This window comes from Hakea prostrata, chromosome 7, assembly GCF_041222555.1.
Source record: "Hakea prostrata isolate BN-2017 chromosome 7, UWA_Hpros_2, whole genome shotgun sequence".
Taxonomy (NCBI): domain Eukaryota; kingdom Viridiplantae; phylum Streptophyta; class Magnoliopsida; order Proteales; family Proteaceae; genus Hakea; species Hakea prostrata.
Window position 1 is genome coordinate 2,563,929 of NC_142606.1, and position 13,841 is coordinate 2,577,769.

Sequence of the window (13,841 nt, forward strand, 5' to 3'; positions counted from 1 at the left end):
GCACAATAAACCACCCATATTAGGTTTCACTAACTCACTCTTTGACTTGCATTCTTCCCGTTGCCCAATGTCCGCATCTCTTTTTTTGGCAATCAAGTCCACTTTGACAACTCCCCTTCTCAAGCGAGGGCTTATGCTGGCAAGGTTCTTTCCTGAAACCCTTTTTTTGTTTCTTGCTTCTTTGAGGCACCGTCACAGTCGCAGCGCAATACTTGATTGTTGCAACCTAGCTCCATTTCGGCAAGGTCCTTTCGCAAGTTAAGGCTTATTCTAGCTAGGTTCTTTGCTAGAAACCCTTCTTTTTTTAATTTCACGCTTTTGTGAGGCACAAGAGTACTGTCACACTTTGCGGCAAGTGTTCTTCTCAGGCGACAATCAACTAATCAAGTCAAAATTCCTTTTTCTTTTTTCGGCTTTTGGTATTTCTAGCAACTCTGTCCAACAGGTGTTCTTCACTTGCTGCCTTGTTTTATTTAATTTTTTATTTTTCATCAAAGTTATTGTGGGTTGCTTATTCTTAGGCTTCTATTGAGGCTTTTTTTTTTTTGGGGGGGGGGTGGATGTCCTACAGCTCCTTCCTCTAGTAGCTTCATCTTATCCAACTGCTGTAACTAACTTTATAGTAAATTTGAATTGCTGATTTTTATCTTAAATTTACATGCTACTTAATCACTTGTAATTTATTTAGGATCTAGTAAATTAATATATGTGGTTTTTGTTGATGGATGACTTTCGGTAGCCTAATGTTAGCTTATTATTGTATAATATATGATATATTTTTCGTATATTTATGATGAAAAAGATTACAAGAGTGTACTGGATGTACACTTTAGACGCTTAACCGCCTTGGTGGGCGCCTCATCGCCTCAAGTGGCCTAAATTATGTCGCCTCGCCTCTTCACCTTGACAACTTTGCTAATAATTACGTTTTTTTGGGGATGCGTAAAAAATCCATTCATCCAAAAGAGGGTGGGGGGATAGAGTACAAGGGAATGGAGGGCTGATCCTAGGCGAGGCCAATGAGGCAAAACACAAGAAGGGTAAATTATATATAGACCCCCTAGATTTGCAATCAATTACATCTACCCCTGAGAAAAATCAATTACAAATGCCCCCTTGCTGTTAAGAATTGGGTTAAGTGATGATGTCACCACTAAATAGAAATTCAAAAGCCCAATTTTACTCTTCTTTGTTTAGGCATTTCTCATAATAGCAATGTTAACTTCAATATTAAATGACTAAAATGCCCTAAAAAATTACTATAGAAGTGGGTGAATGGATTTTCTCTTCACCCATCTCTTTCTTAACCTCTCTTCACCCATCTCTTTCTTAACCTTGCCAGAAATCACCCACTGGCCCCACATTTTTATTTAGGGGTGACATCATCACTTATACCAATTCTTAACAGCATGGGGGCATTTGTAATTGATTTTTTTCTTAGGGGCAGTAGATGTAATTGATTGTAAATCTAGGGGGTCTATATGTAATTTGCCCAAACAAGAAAGCACAAGGCCAAAACTAAAAGCTTAACAACAAATTAGAAACTAGTGTTGCCTATTTTTTCTTCTTCTTCTTCTTCTTCCAAGAGGTTGAGAACTCAATTATGAAATCTGCATCTAGTTGATGGCAACCTCTTGTGGAGCGGTTACTTCTCCTACACTCCTAAAGTGGGGGGAGGGGGTTGGTATCGGAGGAGCCCTTACTCAAATTTGTATTTGTTTATGGGTTTCCGAATCTAGAATTTTTCTTACCAGAAAATATCTGTATTCACCTGGTAAGCAACCATATTCAGATTCGGATAATTGCTTATCGGATCAGATAATATTCGGATAAAATTTTATCTAGTGAGAGTAAAATGTTTTTCTTTGTTAAAAAAAAATAGTATGTTTAAATTTTGTATGGTATTTCACCAAGTGACATTTTGACCCTCACTAAAGTTGAAAAACCTAATTAATATGTTGAACTCATCCTAAACCCCATCAATTATCCATAGCAAATTGGCCTAACTGTGGAAAAACCATGAGATGAAACATTTTTTTTTCTCTAAGAAGTGCTGATAATCAGATTTGGATACCGGTAATCGGTAACTAGAAAATTGGAAATCGAAAATTAGAATTTGAAAAATGACAATTAGTAATTGGATACTTCATCCAATTGGATAATTATTGGATATCTGAAAAGATTTGATATTCGAATTCGGTATCTTTTGTAAATTTCCGTGGATATCGGATCAGATTCGGATAGTTGTTTTGCTTATACGATTCAGATACTGAGAGTAGTGTATCCGAGCCGAAGCAGATATGTTTACAGGTCTAGCCACCAAGGGGCTAGGGGCAGGCCTGAGCTGAGGAAGAGAGGACCTCCAACTAGCGAATTGGCGCAGGTAGAGGTAATATATATATACACACATAACTTTTGTTTTAATGAGTTTGGAGGGGATGTCTGTATTGATACTTCTGGTTTTAAAGGTGTTGAGGGCTGGTTGAAATCTGGTTAGCTGAAGATGATTTGCAGTCCTTTTGAGCAGTCATAAATGTACATTGTATTTCTGGACTGAAATACTGGTACTGAGAGAGTACTCGTTTCAGATCCCTACTGGGTCCAAAAAATTTGAGTTAGTGAACTTTCTTAGCTTGAGATTAATTACAGAAAAATTCCATTATATGCCGAGAAAAGGCCGTTTGAGAGAGCTTTTAAAATGAGTTAATCCCAATTTGTTAGTTCACCCTATAAAAAGCTGGATTCTGAATATCAGGGGAGTGGAGGGTTTAAGGGTGAAATTATAAGAAGCGTAATTTGATGTGTCGATTAGGGCAAAACCTTGTCTAGATTATTGCAAGAGAATAGTAGAAAATTCAAATAAAAAATGAAAACAGAAAGCAGTTTGTAATATCTCTTAAAATCCACCCGGGGGGGGTGTGTGTTGTTGAGTAAGCCATATTGTGTGTAGAAGGGAGTTTTGAAAGTCTAGTACTCCTGGAGAAGGACTAATTTTTCCTGTTTGACTATTGGAAGGTTGCTAGAAAAATGTGGTACATGTGACTTTTTCTTTGAGGATCTGTCATGCCTTGTTCCCATTCCAGTATGAGAGAGTCAAACTAAAAAGTAAAGTATCTTCTAGTCTCTTTTCTTGGCTGTTTTGTTATAAATCTGGTGGCTTCTTGATGTTGGAAACTCAACATTAAACATGGTTGCTATTGTTAGGGTTAGTTCCCCCCCCCCCCCCCCTATTGCTGGTTATTACATCTATCTGAAAAGAACTTTTGATGCCATCTGGGAATGTTTGACGCCACCCTATGGTAGTATGGGTTGCCAAGCCCATAACACATCCCATTCTCTGTGGGTGTATGAGAAATTGTCCTTACAAGTTTTGCTCTTGCTTTTTCTTCGTTTAGACGACTGACCAATGGATGCGATTTTATTATTGCATGGCTCTTTTATTGTTTGACTATTCAATGAAAGCTTAATGTTCTGCGTCTACAGGCATTTGCTGTCATTGCTTCGTCTCCTCTCAAGATTGATCTATCATGTGTTCTGGAGCATGTGATTGCAGAGTTAACAGCATTCTTGCGGAAGGTATGCAGCTAATGACAAATCTGCTTCTTTCAGTTGAGGAAAACTTGTATTTGTGCGTGTCTAATTCCCTTCTTTTAAAATAGGCAAACCGGGCACTGAGGCAGGCAACTTTGGGGACATTGAATTCTCTAATTGTTGCTTACGGTGATAGGATTGGTTCACCTGCATATGAAGTTATAATTGCAGAACTTTCATCACTTATTAGGTTTGCTTTTTGTTTAATTTATGTTTGTACTGGTTTGATTTTATATTCACTCTGACATGGCTCATTTATGTTCCAGTGATTCGGACCTGCATATGACAGCTCTTGCGTTAGAACTTTGTTGCACGTTGATGGCTGACAGTAATTCAAGCCCAAATGTGGGTTTAGCTGTTAGGCATAAAGTTCTTCCTCAAGCCCTAACATTAATTAGGAGCTCATTGTTGCAGGGACAGGCACTTTTGGTACTGTCTGGGACATTTTGCTGGCTGTTGTAAATTTTATGCTAGAGCTTTAGCTTTTACTGAGATTGTTCTTTTCAAATGCTGCAGGCTTTGCAAAGCTTTTTTGCTGCTTTGGTCCATTCAGCAAACACAAGTTTTGATGATTTGCTAGATTCTCTTCTTTCTAGTGCCAAGCCATCTCCCCAGTCTGGTGGCCTTGCAAAACAGGCATTGTACTCAGTAGCTCAATGTGTTGCTGTTCTATGCCTTGCTGCAGGTGATCAGAAATGTGCATCTACAGTAGAAATGCTTACAAACATACTTAAAGATGATAACAGTACAAATTCTGTAAGTGTCGTCCAGCTTTAACAATCTTAGATGTCTTAATGCTATTAGGCTATAACAAGTTTTCACTCAATTCTGTTTCTGTAAGGTGCTTTTTTAAAGTTTGAGTTTTCATTCACATTTTATCTTGGTTGATATTTGATGTTGGTAGCACGCAACTTGTAGCCTTGTGGCAGGTTATTGCTAACAAGCTCAGGAGGTATAGTTCCTTAGTAAACCCAACAGCTGATTTTTGCCAGAATAACTTGACTATGCTTTTGAAGAAGTTCCTTGTAAAACTTATGTGAATTTAAGTCCAAAAAAACATATGGTGCATGCAACATATTATACATTACAAATGTTCGTGGCAGTGAGCAGATTTTTCTTTTTTTCAGCGATTGACTTAACAAATAATTTGAATGCAATGAACTTGAGTTTTTGTGCCTGCAATTGACTCTGCTATAACTTGTGCTTCACGTGGGAAATCATATCATTAATTTCTCGATCTCTTATTTTCAGTGCCTTTCCCAGTGTTGGATGTACTAAATATGCAGCTTAGTCTTGAATACCTGATATAATGAAAGGGGCCTGTTGATAATTTTTGTATTCCACACGATTTTTTTCTTCTTTTTTTCGTTTTATTTGTAATCTACAAATATTTTTTGTAGCATGGAAATACTTCTCTTTGCTCCCCATTTCTGTGTCATTTCACCATCACCCGCTTCCATTCTTGAATGACCATAGCGATGGCAGCTGCATTTGTGCGTCTCTCAATTGAAAATCCTTACCTCAGAAAGAGAAAGGTTACCCCCTAAGAGAGAGTTCAAATTCCTTTTCCCTTTCTACCTTTGCTCAGAATGGTACCAGTAGTGTTCGTTTGCTGCGCTAGGAACAGGCCTCCCAGAAATTGTTGATTTCATGTCTGACATCCCTTGCTTTGAGCCTAAATCTGCTATTTTCACGGATTCTCCTATATGAGCTGATGAGACTCTTATTCTGTCTTGCTTGATCATTTCATATTCATATGTAGTGAAGTGCATTTATTCTTTGAGAGTATGGTGTTCAGGAATCAGATCAGAAGGAATCTACCCCGGTACTAGAGGTTTGATTTCCTAGTGATCTTTCTAATCAGGTGTGTAGTGTGTCAAGTGGGAGATGGGCATTGAGAAGCTGTGGGGCCAGTAGTGCCTGCAGACGACCGCTCTGCGGAGCTTTTCATACCCAGATTCCAAAGAGTGACAGTTACTCGTAGGCTAAATAAATAAGACTTGAATCATATAATCATTCCAAGAAGCACTGGAGCAGAGAGTTTTGATACTTGAATTATATGAGGCTTCTGTTCAGAGGCAAAGCTACAGAGCAACAAATTCATTTTGTCTGGTTCAATAACTTATTCTATATGACTATTTTATTACCTGCATGATTCACTTAAATGTTATTTCAAAGGAGCCCTATGAAGAAGAATCAATTATTTCACTTGTTAGGAATATTGACTTCAAGAATATTTTCTCTTCTTGTGGTGCTATGAGGGCATTTGAATGGAGAAAGAGTATGGTTTTAGTGACTCTAGAAAAGATTGCAATCAGTCATGCAGAGTGAGGTGTTTTGGAGGTGTGAGCAATGCTAATGAGGGCTGAGGGGGAGTTGCAGGTGTTGGTTAATGCAGTTAAATAACCTAAATTAATTCGTTTTATTAGAAACCCTGAGTTCCATCCCCCCCCCCCCCCCCCAAAAAGAAAAAAGAAAAAGTGAAGACCCCACCCATTGTAACAGGGCATTTTAACAGGCATGTATGTCATTGCATAGGATAAGCCATTTTAAATTTTATTTGAAGTGACCTTGTAATGTGGTTCACCTGTTTAATTTCTAGACAAATTCATCTTTCGATTACGGATCCTGGTTTTATTCCTAGTTTGAAATAATAAAATCTTGTACTACATCTGTAGTGAGCATACAGAACTTCAATGTAGGAGTAGGATTTGTGAGAAACGTGAAATCCATAACTGATGCTCACCCGGATTCTTCTAGTTGGGGCTCTCTTTCCTTATTTCCGGTGGTTTGATTTTATCCGTGAGGTAGTCCTTGGTATGCATTTGTACTTATAACTGGAGATTTGAGACACAATTTTATGTAACTTGAATATGAACTTGTACTATTTATAGTTGGTTTAGCATCTGTCTTGAAAGAACACACTTGAAGTTTATACTATTGTATTCAGTTATCTAACATTTGAGAATTTCAATGGTTTTCCTTTTTCTGGTCTAACTACTATGTACTTCCATGGTATCCATCTTTTAGGCTAAACAACACTTGGCCTTGCTTTGTCTGGGAGAAATCGGAAGAAGGAAAGATCTCAGTTTACATGCGCACATAGAGAACATTATTATTGAATCTTTCCAATCTCCTTTTGAGGAAATTAAGTCTGCTGCCTCCTATGCTCTTGGAAATATAGCTGTGGGAAATCTATCAAAGTACTTGCCTTTTATTTTGGATCAAATTGACAACCAACAAAAGAAGCAGTATCTGTTACTTCATTCTTTGAAAGAGGTCTGTTCTCAATTTGGTATCGCTGTCTGGAGCTTTATTCTCTTCTGTGTGCTACATGAGTGTACTATCTTTACCCCCAAAAAAAAACATGAATATACTATATTCCATTCTGTAGGTTATTGCAAGGCAATTTCTGGACAAAGGCTGCCAGGCTGAGTTTCAGGATACAAGTGTGGAAAAGATACTCAAATTACTTTTTAATCACTGTGAGAGTGAGGAAGAGGGTGTTCGTAATGTAGTGGCTGAGTGTCTTGGCAAAATTGCTCTTATTGAGCCTACAAAACTTGTTCCTGCGCTGAAGGTATATTTCTACTACAAGTATAATCATCTCATATCTTTTTTGGGCTTCTGTTTCATATTTATGCTTTACTGTTAAGGCACTTGCAGAGAAAGCATAATTCTTTCGTTTCACTTTTGTAGATGCGAACAACCAGCCCTGCTGCATTCACTAGAGCTACGGTTGTAATTGCTGCTAAATATTCAATTGTTGAGAGGCCAGAGAAGATTGATGAGATTTTGTACCCTGAGATGTCCTCATTCCTAATGCTTATAAAGGATAATGACCGGGTAAATATCCTGTTTCCAAAATGAATAACATATACTTCATTTACATATTTCCCTGGACAAACCTTTTATGCCCAATCTTTAATTGGTATCTTCTGCATAAACTATTGATTGACAAGTATTACTCGTCTCTTGAAATGGATATACAGCATGTTAGACGTGCAGCCGTGTTGGCATTGAGTACAGCAGCTCACAACAAGCCAAACCTCATTAAGGGGCTTCTTCCAGAGTTACTTCCCCTTCTTTATGACCAGACTGTGGTAAAGGTAAATGCTATCCTCCACTTCAGCATCCAATTTATTGACCGAATTTGTAGATTACCAGAAACATTGGTCCTGGATATAAGAAGGAACCAACTCCCTCTTCTTTTCTTTCCTTCTCTATTTTTACTTTTATGTTTCTGGGCCTCTGGGGGTTGGGGGGGCTTTCTGGAAATACTTGTTGTGTGTCAAACACCAACCCATGCCGGTTCGTTCTAATTGATACTACAGTTATTAATTTGCTGAAAGTCCTAAACAAGAAGATCATTATTGACTGACTGATCCCTATTGGTGCCAGATTTAAAACGTAGAGGCATATTATTCCAGGGAATATAACAACTTTCATTTCTATTCACTCCATTAAATTCTTTGGGCAACTGTCGAGTTACTAAGTTGAAATGTGTACTTAAATGATAATTGGTTCACTGGTCATTGACAAATCAGCATTTTGAATTGTGCTGCTCTCACAAATCTGGTTTCAATACTGGAGTTTAAAAACTATTATAAATAAATTAATGAGTGGTCTATTTGTGGCAGTGCAAGGAAAGGGAAAACCCACTACTTAATGGGTGTACAGATTAAGGATTTAGCTCTCAAAGTTGAAGCACAGGGTTTTGATTAACCTGATAAAGATAAATGACCTAATCTGTTTAGGTGTTATTCATTTATGTGGTTCTTATCAGTCTGGATGTAATTGGTCTAGTGTCAGGACCTAGGAAGTGGAATCAGAACTGAATGATAATCACTTTCAAGACTTAGGACCGAGACCATTAAACAATGAATTCATATTTATTCAGTTGCAATCAGTTAAGGTATCTTTTAATTGGTTATAGCTGGTAAGAAGAGCTCAAGTTGTGGCTTGCTCTTTTTCAGATCTGAGATTAATCTATTTCCTACAAAACTTGATGGTAGACCTTACTGAAAGTTTTCCTAGTGACATGGGATTCACTTGACTTCTACTTAAATCAATTATTAGTTCTGTGCATAACCCAAGGACTGACAATATGGCTCATACATATGGCTCATTGAGTCGGCCTGTTATAGTTCTACACCTGAAACAAGGAATCTAAAGCCCATATGGTCCTCAGTGGCTTATGTAACCAACTCTAGGGGTAAGGATTCCTTGAAATAATCTCTTAGAATTCAAGGTTAGCCCAGAATCTTCTAATTGAACCAGCAAATAATTAACAAAAACCTAATGGGTGAGTTTAGGATAATGGAGACCAATGGGAAGGGTTATGGGAATGTTTGAGAGATGTTAGGGCTTTAACAAAATCCCATGGGATGATTTTGGGAGACTCAAATTATCATAGGGTTGATGGGAAAGAAGAATGAGATAATATGGATCAGTATTGGTAGGGTTTGAGATGCCCAAAATTAATATGGAATGGAAAGGGTTTATTAAAGTAGCTTGGGATGGTTAGAAGAGATTGTAGGGATGATTAAACAGAGGAAACAAGAAATGGGAGATTTCTAGGAAACCTGTGGCTGGGTATGGGTGGGTTTTGTAGATGATCTAGGGTAGGATTTTGGAGATCTTGGAGGAGGATTCTTGGATTTTGGGCAAGCTTTCTCAAATCTTACTTTCTTTTCTTTCTTTTTTCTGTTACAGACTTGCCACAAGAGGGGGTGCCACAGGGTTTGGGGATGGTGGGGAAGGGGATCTAAGGGGCTTGGGGATGGGTTTTAGGGGGCTGCGAAGGGAGGGGAGGAGGTTCCTTGCCTGTGCAAGAAAGAAAAGTGGAGGGGGAGGGCTGTGATGGGGGTAGGGGGAAGGGGGTTTTCTACGTACTTGAGAGGATGCTGTTGATGGAGGAAAGCTGCTGGATCCTGAAGAAGGCATGCTAGAATCCCGCCATGGCCTCCCAAGAAAGCCATGACTTGATTTCCCACAAGAGTCTTCAATCTTTATTAAATCCAGTCTTGAGTTTTACAATGAGGGGAATGGCTTATTTATAGCCTTATACAAAGAAAGAAAGAATTTTACTCTTACCTAGGAAATAGAAACAGACTCCACTAGGATTTTCTTTATAGACTAGGATCCCCTGACCCCTTTACACTTAACAGCCACATAATAAAAGAAAAGAACTTGAATAAAAGACCTAATTATCCACAAAGAATACAACAACACTTAGTCCCAATTAAATGGGATCGCTACATGGATTCTTGCTTTCCAATTAATTATCCACAAAGAGTCTTTACTTAAAATAGATTCCGAGATTTACTAGAACTCAACTGGTTAACTCAAACGGGGAAATAAAAATAGACTTGGACTCCAAAAATAAAAATAAAAATAAAAATTATGAACTAAAAATATCTAACTAATAAAGGAAAATGACCAAATTGCCTACAGGGGTTCGGCCAGCCCTAATTGTGCCATCTTGGTCGGGCCCCCAGGGATTCGGCCAGGGGGAGGGTTTGTGCTTACATCAGTTAAGGTTTTCCTTTTAACCTTCAGATCCCTTAATTGAGGTTCCACAAATCCCTGCCGTGTGTGTGATGCTGTAGATGTGGGTCTTATGGTTTTCATAATTCATGAAGTCAACAAAATCTGCTGACTTTACAGGATGCCTGGGATGCTGCATTGAAACCCCCCCCCCCCCACACACACACCCCAAAAAAAAATCTCTTTTTTATATTTTATGTTTTAACTGTATTAACATCATCATGTCCATGTAGCTGATCAGTTTTATTGGGATGAGGTTCTGGTTGTTTTATTTCTCAGAAGACTACTCTTACTTGTGCAGAAAGAATTGATCAGGACAGTTGATCTCGGTCCTTTTAAGCATGTTGTGGATGATGGTCTTGAGCTAAGAAAAGCAGCATTTGAATGTGTCGACACATTGCTGGACAGTTGTCTTGATCAAATGAATCCTTCATCTTTCATTGTTCCTTACCTTAAATCTGGTTTAGATGGTGAGAAATAAATCTGCTGTTTCTTTTTCTTCAAATTTTAAATTGAATCTTGTTTGTCTGCTGACTCAGCTTTTAATTCTTGCTCCCTCACTAGATTTTTTTTCTCCTTTTAATTCCTGTATGCATTATTTAATTGGCTGATTTAGCTAATCAAGGACTGATTGTGTGATAAGTGATTCCATTATTTTGTAAATCTTGATAAATAGTACTGTTTCTAGTTCATCCCGAATTTGAGTTGTCTGATGACATATATTTACCGCAAAAATCTTGAATATGACTAGTTCGTATCTGTTATAGTTTTATTTGTCGCTTAATGCTATATATACACAATTCCTTCCGGCAAGATATGCTCCTAATTTCATGGATAGAATATTTTACTGTTATGTGCCTGGCCATCATTAATGTATATTTTTGTTTACTAGTGATTGACAAACTAAAGGACCTAACATCGGCTTAAATTTTTTTGCTTCCAGATCATTATGATGTTAAAATGCCTTGCCATCTTATTCTCTCCCGACTTGCAGATAAGTGTCCATCTGCTGTTCTTGCTGGTCAGTGTCATCCTTGAACAAGTTATTTTGTTTACTGTTCTTTCATTGTGTTCCATATGATTTTCAATCTCTACATGCTTTTGAACTTCAGTGTTGGATTCACTGGTTGACCCTCTGCAAAAAACTATTAATCATAAGCCAAAGCTTGATGCTGTGAAGCAAGAAGTGGATCGTAATGAAGACATGATCCGGAGTGCTCTTCGAGCAATTGCTTCGTTGAATCGCATAAGGTTTGGTCCCCTAAAAACCAGTGTCAATTGTTTGTATCAAATTCTACTATGCTTCTTATGCTACCATGTTCAAGTAAAAAATAATTGTCAGCTCAATTATAATACTTTACGAATTCTTATTTTGATGCAATGTAGCCAGAGACTTTAGGAACCTTTAAATAACCAATCCATCTGAGAGAACTTGTGGAAATCTGATCCTTGATTTAGGCTTCATATCTGCGCCTGCCTGAGGTAGCATACGTAAAATTGTATTTTTGGTGATGGTGAAATTTTGAGGCTCTGGTCATTGTTGTTTGCCCAACCTGCACAATTAGATGATGCTTTGCCTTTCTACTCAGCATATGTTAGTGTAAGACTTGACTTTGTAACCCAAATTGTTAAGTCATGAGGCTAAACAGAGACACTGTACATGGCTAACAATTTGTCATTCTTTAAATTCCAGAAAGCAAGCTGAGTAGATCATCTTGAACCTTGTGCCTGTCTGGTTAATGGTACTCATTGGCAACATTAACGTGCCAGTATGATTTTGATCCCTGCCCCCTTGATTACATCTGTCAAAGGTTGGACCCAATGCCCAAGGGTTCTGCCATTGCCAGGTCCAGGGAGGATCATCACCTAGGCAGTCTTACCTGCCACCTCTAGGTGGCAGTTTCTTTATTTACCCTGATTGAGAACGGTTGACATCTATAGCTATTAACCTTATTGCGATGGTGGATTTGCCTTCTGTATTTTAGTAGATTAAAGGTGCAGTCTACATTAATTAACTTAAAATCTCCTAGATTCTGCATATTTCAAGTGGTTTCCACTCTTTCTTACTTTCTATTCTTTCAGTGGAGGAGACTGCAGCCTTAAATTCAAGAGTCTCATGAATGAGATAATGAAAGCACCCTTGCTTTCTGAGAAATACAATTCTATTCGTTGCGAGTGAAGGGCTTTCCAATTCCTTGAGAGGTTGCCCGAAATGGTGATGGAAAGATGCACTCGTCATCAATGTAAATGCAGCCCGGAGAATCTTCTTCCGTCTGGGATGAGGTTTGTATACCGTTTATCTTCTCTCCTTGCTTAGTTAATTTTGGTGCATAGGTATATACACCCATATAAAAAAGAGGAGAAACTGAATATTGGATTTCAGTTTTGGATGGGGAGAACAAAGAAAATAGTGGACGATTTTGATGTTGCTTTTTCTGTAAATGGTTTAGTGCTATCCTTTCCCGCCCCTTCTTCCCATACCCCTCAGAGAGAGACATTGTATTCTGTAACATATTTACCTCGGATTTTATTTTATTTTATTATTATTTTTTTTGGGGGAAAAAGTTTTGGGTACTGAGGTTTGTGTGTTCATGATTACTGGGCATTTCATAATTTTGTACACCATCTTACATGAAACTGATATTGTTATTATAATTATTAGGGTAAGTTTGTGAATTTTGTTAGTAAGGTGACGGTATTTTTTCTTCTTCCCAAAATGGATTGCTGGCATTCCTCATGGAGACTCAACTTACTGTAGCATTACCCTTGCAAGATGTCAAATATGCCGATCATTTTTGGTTTTCTCGTGTTGCTAACCCTCCCACGTACTATTATTATTAGCATTGGAATTTCCCGAAAATATTATTAGCTACGGTTTTTAGTGTTTATTGGAGCAATGAAGTGTTGATGTGAGTACCTAGTGATCCGAGTGAACCTATTTAGTGCTGGGATATGCCGCAACAGTGCATGGGTCGTGCATCAATTTAATGTATACGGTCGTAGCCTGGTTCATGTCGTTGCTCTATCCCTGTTTCAAACCCTCAATGTGATGGTCGTTATGGAATGATGGTTGTTTCGCCAAGGTTGCTATAGTCTGCTTCATTTGTGAGATTGTTAATCTGTGCATTTGCTAGCAGCTGTCACTTTAAGCTGGTTAGAACACGTGCTTTCAACTGGCTTATATTTACTGGGTTGTGTGAAAAACTTAGGATTTCGATTTAGGCTATTCTTTTCTTTAAAATAAGAACTTAAGCTACTAGTGCCGAATGCATCAGCGTTGTCTATAGAAGTACAAGGTGCTTCTGATTCATCAGGAAGGATTTTGCTCTCCTTGATTTCGCAATTGAACGTCAGGTCCTCAGGAGAGTCTCATACCCGGAATTTCTTTTTAATTACAGACCCAGAAAATGGTGAAAACAGAGATTTGATTTCCGAATCAGCTCTAAAGATATTCCATGGAGTAGACGATTTATCCCTCAGTAATGCGTCGCTATGCTGACTCATCAAGGCGTTTTTTACTGCAAGTGTTGTCATCCATCATCTGGCGAATGCCAATGTGCTCCTGGTAGTATTGACACTTTAAACTGTGTCAAATCCACCACAATTATCATTTCTGGGTATTGAACGAGGCATTCCAGATGGTACATAAGAATGGAATCCTATAATGTCTTAAAGAGTGCAATTCTCTATTAAATGTCACA

At 38.1% G+C, this 13,841-nt stretch overlaps 1 protein-coding gene across 1 annotated transcript in view; it reads left to right on the top strand.

Moving 5' to 3' along the window:
- Positions 1 to 12,828, top strand: part of CAND1 (cullin-associated and neddylation dissociated) — a 29,491-nt gene extending 16,663 nt beyond the window's left edge. Inside the window, 12 exon segments of the mRNA XM_089163739.1 lie at positions 3,484 to 3,576; positions 3,660 to 3,781; positions 3,858 to 4,020; positions 4,108 to 4,347; positions 6,622 to 6,870; positions 6,986 to 7,171; positions 7,291 to 7,437; positions 7,584 to 7,700; positions 10,442 to 10,610; positions 11,084 to 11,161; positions 11,253 to 11,391; positions 12,223 to 12,828. Of these exon segments, the coding sequence (XP_089019865.1) occupies positions 3,484 to 3,576; positions 3,660 to 3,781; positions 3,858 to 4,020; positions 4,108 to 4,347; positions 6,622 to 6,870; positions 6,986 to 7,171; positions 7,291 to 7,437; positions 7,584 to 7,700; positions 10,442 to 10,610; positions 11,084 to 11,161; positions 11,253 to 11,391; positions 12,223 to 12,319 (1,800 nt within the window). The 3' untranslated portion in view covers positions 12,320 to 12,828.
- Positions 12,829 to 13,841: the final 1,013 nt, after the last annotated feature.